At 36.2% G+C, this 8,485-nt stretch overlaps 1 protein-coding gene across 1 annotated transcript; it reads left to right on the top strand.

Annotated features, from left to right (window-relative positions):
* The first annotated feature begins 1,118 nt into the window (after nt 1–1,118).
* On the top strand, nt 1,119–8,066 carry paqr5b (progestin and adipoQ receptor family member Vb). The gene is given in 8 exon segments (XM_056247932.1): nt 1,119–1,274; nt 1,549–1,676; nt 3,487–3,692; nt 4,432–4,558; nt 5,548–5,602; nt 5,878–5,964; nt 6,214–6,358; nt 7,160–8,066. Coding segments are annotated over 8 exon segments (1,062 nt in total). The 5' UTR covers nt 1,119–1,220; the 3' UTR covers nt 7,420–8,066.
* The last annotated feature ends 419 nt before the right edge of the window (nt 8,067–8,485 follow it).

The following is an 8,485-nucleotide window of genomic DNA, read 5'->3' as shown; positions in this document are numbered from 1 at the left end:
TTAATGATAGCTACTGACCCACCCCCCCTCTCTTCTTTATCTGCTTTCTAAGCCAAGTTCCTTTTAGTTTACCACACTAACATAGGCCTACTTTTCACTTCTGCCAAGGTAAGAGGTAAAAAATTTCTTTCCAACAATTACAGTTTGCTTAAGATACGTGTTCTTGATTGGAAATGAAACAAAAAAATGAAAAATGGTTCTGCATTGTCATTGGATTAGTACAGACAGAAGAGTGATATTAGCTCTGTTTTAGCATGTTATAATTAGCACTGTAAATATAAGTTATTTCACACCCTCCATTCATTACACACCTTCACCTGCACTGACTGAAACTGCCTAAAACACCCCACCCTGAATGAGCTGGGCCTGTCCCAGAACAGCACAACAAGCTCAGTTTTCCATGTATAGACTGGAGCAATCCAGTGACATTGTTTGAAATATAATAATGCAAATCTTTGTTATTTTGTGCCAATTATGCATGAGTTCAAAACCTGTTTAACCTGCAGAGAAAAGGGGAAAATAAGATTTTTGTTGACATAATTGTTAAATATTTGTATTTGTCCTTAAAATGATCTTATATGCTGCATTTATTGAGAAATATTATTACAATAAAAAAAAAACTGTTTATTCCTGTAATCAGTGTATTCAGTGTCACATGATCCTTCAGAAATCATTCTATTATGCTGATTTGCTGCTCCAGACACGTCTTCTTATTATCAATGGTGAAAAAACGTTGTGTTGCTTTATATTTTTGTGGAAACCGTGACATATTTTTTTCCAGGATTCTTTGATGAACAGTTGATTTAAAATAGATTATTTTTGTTAGAACTTTTGATTTATTTAATGTGCCCTAAATACTAGTACTACATTTCTTTCAAAACATCTTACTGATCCCAAACCTTTGAACGAACTTCTATGCGAGACTGTTGTGTATATTATGTGTATGTTTGGAGTTAAACTCTCTGATTCTAAAACAATGCGCTTCTGAATAGTTCTTGTGAGCGTTCTCACTTAGCCGGTGTGTCAGGTATGTGTGTGGGTTTGTGTTAGAGGTTGATGTCTGTAGGTGTGATGACAAGGGCAGGGCTAACCGGGCCAGTCTCTGGTCAGGTGGAGTGGAAGAGTGTCTGTATGTGCATTTGTCTCTGTACCTGCCGGTGTGTTTTTGTATCTGCCTCTCTCTCCTGGGTCAGGCACTGAGGACCATTCGTCTGGGAAACATGTTCAGCTTGATCAAACTACGGCGTGTCTTCACCGTCCACCAGGTGCCCAAAGTAAGCTCATTCATTTAACAAAATACATAACTGATATTGTGAGATTAAAGGTATTCTTTAATGATAAACAGAAGGAAAGAATCACTGGATTTGTATTTTCTTTTATTACTGTGCAACCTGATGTGCAACAGTTTGAAGGTCTGTAGCCAAACACATCATCATTCATATTAATGCTTTGCGTTATTTTGTTGGCTTGACATTTTACCTGTAGAAAGAGCTGTTTTGTCTTTATCTTACTAAATAAGTTTTTTCTGTGACCCTTTCCCCATGGTAGGCATTTCATGAGGACAGTATAATCTCTGGATATCGACACCCTCGTAGTTCGGCCACAGACTGTGTGTTGAGTCTTTTTCAGCTGACCAATGAGACCCTCAATGTCTGGACACACTTTCTACCAACATGGTATGTTATCTCTCGTGTTTGCTTTCTCTCTATGCATATCGTCCTCTGTTTGCCACTTTCTCAGTATGGCTTTTACAAAAAAACTTATCTTATAACTCAGAGACAATAGTATAAACTTACACAACTACAGTGACACAACCCTGGGTTCCATGGCAACAGTGTGCGGCGTGCTGAGACAGTAGTTTGAATTGAGTAGTTTCCCTCACGAGAGTTAACCCAGCTGAGTCGTTCTTAGGAGAGCTCACCTTGCTGGATGAACACAGAAGGTTTACCATCACTGTTAATGAGCTCCCGGCGTGATTCTCACCAGAGCTTTCTCCAGACGTAAACATGTCGAGAGCTGCTTGTCACCTTTGATTCTTTAACCTGTGGCAGTCTATGTGTCTTTGTTGTAAACATTTGGGAAATTTACTAAATTAGCTGTAATGGGCTGTCATAAGCTGTTATAAGTGAATTTTTTAAGATACATGTCTGCTTGTTGTCATTGCATTGCTTATTCTTCCAGACAACTTCCATCCAGGTCTGTAAACGGAACTGAGATCCTTCAAAACCTTATTCACTGAGATCTTTCAGTTATTACATAATGCCTCAATCCTGCCTCATGTTAACCAATGCTCCACAAAAAGTCACAGACATGCAAATGCTAACTTTTTCTTGGGCATGTAATAAATGGAACACATTTAATAATGAATATGATATTATTTTTATATAATAAAAATGATATATCTTATAAACATGTATACAATAAGATATTAGATCGTTTAATTATTATTTTTTAAATAACTACTCCGTATTGGCAAATTCCTGCATGATAAACTGCTTTAAATCTTTTTCTTGCTTTGAATAAAAGCATCTGCTAAATTATTAAATGTACTGTAAATGTAGTTCATAGCAAAAATACATTGCCATTACTCGTCTATTTAAAGTATGCCATATCTCAAAGCTAACACATCCTCTGATCCCACACAATGGTTAAATACACAGTCAACCAACAGTAAATCAATAGGACAAAACTTGGAATCTGTAACTTGACTCCGTGTTAATGTTTGGTTATATTAAACTCTGATCCCTCTAGCAAACAAGAGTAACCCAGACCTGTGAAATTCATCACTTAAGAATCCTGAGATTTAAAAAAAAATATATATATATATTTAGGACACCTTTTTAGGGCAGGGCTGACATTGCTAACCCATAAAATTCTTTCATAAAAAAAAAACGTCTTTGTGACTGCAATCAATATTTATTCATTTTTAATCTCTAATGACTGCAAGACAAAAGTTGACCGGGGTGCATGGGAACACTGAATGTAAGGAATCTGTGGCATCTGTATTAATTCTTATCTTTACTGTACATACTGTATAGCTTAGAAACAAGCTTTACCGGTGCTCTTTAGAGATTAAACACAGACCTATAGAAACTGATAAGTCTGTTTGTTTCTACATCCACCTGTTAGATACATCCCTAGTAACAAACTCTGCGAGCAAGTCAGGGCAAGTTAAATATTTCAATACAATCTTCTTACTGGCCTTTGTCCTCTAATCTTTTGTTCACTTGCTAAGATATAGATTCTGTAGTTTCAATATCAGCTATCTGGTGTGGAAACCATGCAAGGAATTGTCCGTCCAGTCTTTCTGTGGAAAAGGGAGGAAAAAGTCAAAGGACTGAAAATGTATATTTTTAAATCTCATGCGTAGAATGTTGATTTCCGCAGCGGAAATGATTGTTTCACTGTATAACTTTTTTGTTGTGAGTTGCAGCATTGCAGAGCTGTCTGCCATCATTGTCTGCCATCATCCCATCTCTCCATCAGGTATTTTCTCTGGAAGTTGATGACAGTGTTGTTGATGGAGGATGTGTGGTATAATGAGTATACATGGCCTCTGCTGGTCTTCTTGTTCTCCTGCTGTGTGTATCCACTGGCCTCCAGCTGTGCCCACACCTTCAGTACCATGTCTCCCTGCTCTCGCCATATCTGTTACTTCTTTGACTATGGAGCACTCAGCCTGTACAGTCTCGGTAAGAGTTGAACACACAGACACATTCACTTAAACACTATTAGTTCCTTGGCTTGTTACGGGAAATATTGCCATAAAGACGAAGTTCAAACTTCAAGGTTGTGCACTGCATATATTTAAAAGACACAATGGATTTCTGACATTAACGCAAATACAATTTACATTACACAAAGTACATCAATTCTGTACATTATTTTCAGGAATGACCTGATAATAAAAATCCATCCAACACAGATAAACTAATAATTATTTAAATTTTTGGCCAATAATTGATAAATGTCCGAAATAACAACATTATAATGAACAGTATGGAAAAATAGATGGTTATCATCTAAAGCTCACTTAAATTTAAACTTTAAAAACTAATAATTTAATATAATTTTCAATATATCAATTTAAATTTAAGCGAGCTTTAGATGATGGCAAAATGATAAATGATCTAAATGATAAAATGAGAATACACAATTAAATATAGAGATCAATTTAGAAATCTCTAATATCAGCCAATAACTGGTATGATATACTGTATTTTTTACAGTACATACAGTAAGTACAATACAGACAACTTGTGACTGTACTATTTGGAAGTTATTAACTAATAAGTAGTATTTATGAGTATTAATAAACAAGAAAAATCGTACAGAATCACACTACAAATGAAACACATTTTCACACGTCATTACCAAATCATCCCCACCACACTGAGATGTATTTATGTGACTGATTGTATGTTGATGCAGGTTCAGCGATCAGTTACTCTGCATATGTTTTTCCTGACTCGTGGGTGAACAGCACATTTCATTCCTACTACATTCCTGTAGCTTTACTCAACACCATCTTATCAACCAGCATGGCCTGTTACTCCAGGTAAGGCTCCTCGTTGCTAACAAACACGCCACAAGTTACACTGGTTACAGAAATGCAGTTTACATAATTGCGGGTTACGTATAGGTGTGGAACAAGCTCTAATAACCATTACATCAATTAGGGTGACATTATCAAATTTGAACAGGTCAATGTATACTAAATACTACAAAAACACCTTGATTTGTATAACATAATTTACATATACAATTCAAAAACTTTATATATAGTGCAGGGACTAGGAACCATTTTTGTCAATATGTTTATTTATTTGAGTTGTTTGCACTTCCAAGTGCAATGACTGCGTCCGGAAGAATGTTCACTTTCTGAGCAGGTACTTTTCGTAAGTACGCTGTCATTATCATGTGACCTACCAGCATCAGTTGCATCGCTTCACTGCTTTTCACAACTCCTCTCCCGTGGCCTCATGGGATAGTAAAAAATCCACTGGATGCGCACTTTAAAATCTCGACCCGAAGTATTAGGTCATTCGGGTACTGTTTGTTTACTGTTTAAGGAACATGAATTTGGACATCCTACTCTTTCCACATATTTTTCACCTACTGCAGTATGCAGTACTGTATGCATGTCTGCATGCAGCCTATATATTAGAGAGGACTGTTTCCCTAAAATGAATTGACCTGGACAGAGGACCATTTAGATGAGTGTTTTACTGTTTCCTCAGATCAGATATTAGCAATGTAGCGCTTTATCATGCATTGGTACTCGTTGGATAAAGTTGTTAATAGAAAAAGTTAAACTAACATGAAAATAGCTTAATCATGCTACTGAAAAATTTTGTTAACCCTACTTTTTAGTAACTCCCCAACACTAACGCAAATAGCACCATGAAAGAAAATGTTCTACATTTTAAATAACGACATATTATGTCTGTGCCACAGTAGTGTGTGAATACAAGGCTTGTTATAAACATGATACAGCATGGCAGCTTCACAGATTAATACAATTTTACTTTCCGCTTTTTTGTTAAGGCTTGGCCTACCATTCCTACACTATAACCATGACATCGGTGAAAGGTAACATAATGTGTCAGAATTATCTGATGCTCGCTAATCCATTTTCTTAATCCTGCTCTTTCTTTAAATGCCTTCAAACCCAATAAACAAATGCTCTATAATATTATCAATGGAAAACACTTCCACCACATTGTGTTAATAATGTGGTTATGTGTTATTCTGATATGAACAATCACCCACTTCTGTCTGCTACTAACAATTACATAACACCTCACCTCTGCCACTGAAACTGATGTTAGCATTAGTGAACATAAAAATATGTCTTTCACTAGATTCTCTGAGGAGAAACCGAGCCCAAGGCTGAGTAAAGTGTTTCGAATTCTTGCCTTTGCCTACCCTTACCTGTTTGACAACATTCCTCTCTTCTACAGGGTAAGTTTCAGCATTCTGCACACTGTGCACAGTACAAGTATACAGACTGTAAGTTTCAGCATACTGAAACTTTTTTTATCGGTTAAAGTACAGAATTCTGCGTATCATTTTTTCATATATATACGTATATTTTTAGACATACTACAGTGCAAGGGATGTTTATGCATGTTACATATTTATAGTTTAAAGTGAATATGTATACACTTCACGGTGTGACCTGTAATTATTTTTTGTGTTGCCTCTTTCCAGTTGTTTCTGTGTGTAGGTGAGGGTTGCACTGATAATGAAGCAAACTCCATTCATGTTCCCCATATATTGTTTGCATTTCTAACCGCCTTCCTGTTTGCAACCCACTTACCTGAGAGACTGGCACCTGGACGCTTTGACTACATAGGTAAGTGATGACAACATAAATATTTTGTACAGCGTATATCTGTGCTGTGTATTTGTGTATATTTCATATATTATCTCTTTTAAGAAGACCATATGGGTGTGAACAAGTTGATTACCGAGGGTTTTTAGAATACAGACAGTATCTGAATTATAGTGAATGTTAAATTATAAAGTTTACAAAGAAAATTCAGAAACCATACTTAAAGCTGCAGTATGGAACTTTTGCTTCTCTATCGCCATCTCTGTTTGAAACATCAAATTGCAAGTTGTCGGAATGATCAGCCCTGGTTGTTGCAATCCAGTCAAAAACCATGCCAAAATTTACTCTCATTTTAGCACGGGCTCTGTCGCTTTCCCTTTTTGACTGCAGGCTCTCTGCAGTACGCGGTTTGCTGGTTTTGACAACAGAGGATTAACCAGATGTCAACAATGATTATTGTTTAGACCTTTCTATTAAAAGCAGCCATCTAGATGACAAGTTTATATCTGAAACGGATGTGACTTAACCACACAAAGGCATCAAACTGACATTTCCTGCAAAATCAGACCCGACAGCTTAAATTATAAATCATTTTTATAAGCTCACCGTTGTGAATCAGGGTAGGCTAGAGACAGTTTTGAACACTTATGTCGTATGTACTTGCTCAATAACTGATTTTCTTTATTTGTTAACCAAAAAAAGTTGCATATTGCAGCTTTATTTCAAGAAAATTACTCTTTAACACAGGTCCACACAGGTATTTCTTCAGTATTTCTTCATTCAGTGTTTCTCATGTGAATGGCTCTCTTCTGACCCCTACAGGCCACAGCCATCAGCTGTTCCACATATGTGGAATAATTGGAACACTCTTTCAGATGAAGGCCCTTAGAACTGACATGGTGCTTAGACAGTCACAGCTGCTGGTCACTGCTCCACCTATTACCTTTAACAACTCAATTGGAACAGCTCTGGTCTGTGTGTGCATCAGTCTGGGGATCATATGTCTTCATATTCTACCTCTACTGAACAGCCAACCAGATACACACCCAACAAAGAATGAAGGAAAGAAATGCAAGCACTAAAAAGCTCCTTAAAACAAGGAGTCTCTGAAAGATGCATTGCAGTCTTGCACAAGTTACCAAAGTTATTATAAAAGATATCTAGGACACTCTTACTAGATATTACATAATTAAAATCCTCAAGAGGTGTTAGTATGTTTACTGAAGCTATCCAACCTGAGATCAGAAAGAGTAATGCATGTGTTAACTGCATGAACACTATTCTCAGGGGAGAGCAAAAAAGGCACTGAATCTCGGGACAATATAAGTCATGGGAAAATGTCATAATGGTCTAATTTTTTATGGTGTATAGAAATACACTCACTGAATAAGTGAACAATCATGATTAGGTTTACAGTATCGAACTTGAAAATGTAAATGTATAAATTCAACAGAAACATTCTAATGTATGTAAATGATTCAATAACCTATACGGTAATACATGGACTCAAATTGTTGAATTGTAGTGAATCGGTTCATTTATGAATTGTCCGTCCGACTAAGCTGCATATGAAAGAGAGGATCGGTTGGGATGACCTGATTCACTAGAATGAAACAAACTCCTATGAGACATATGAGAGAGGAACATTTGGAATGAACAGATTTCACTAATGAATCAGACTTAGGAATGAGAGAGAAGGAACATTTAGATGGGTGCGTTTTATTTGATTTTCTTTAGACATTAAAAAACAGTAATGAAGTTTTAGGTCGTAATCTCTGGACATGCAGTATATTAGGTCAATGGGAGGCTGTGTTCAACCTGGTCCCATTTCTTTTATGATGTACAGACAAACACACTCGTATACCCAGATCACAGACATCAACAAATGAACTAACACTGTTGTAAGAAAAAGAAAAAACCAGTGACAACCATGATTTATCATACTTATTTCTTTTTTGTAAAACTGCATAATACTTTACGTGGTATCAACAACAAAAAAAGAAAAAAGTGTGGGGTGTATTACATATTTTCATAGCATAAGGTCACACCTTGTGTAGCCAAATCAAAACTATTTATTGTTTCCAGGATTCTTTATAATAAAATATTTATTTCTTATCAGCCTAGTCCTGTTTGTATTCCTAATTGAGA

Source organism: Rhinichthys klamathensis, unplaced genomic scaffold (assembly GCF_029890125.1).
Source record: "Rhinichthys klamathensis goyatoka isolate OS25496 unplaced genomic scaffold, OSU_Roscu_1.1 h1tg000051l_1, whole genome shotgun sequence".
NCBI classification, from domain to species: domain Eukaryota; kingdom Metazoa; phylum Chordata; class Actinopteri; order Cypriniformes; family Leuciscidae; genus Rhinichthys; species Rhinichthys klamathensis.
This window is presented reverse-complemented; position numbering and strand designations above follow the sequence as displayed.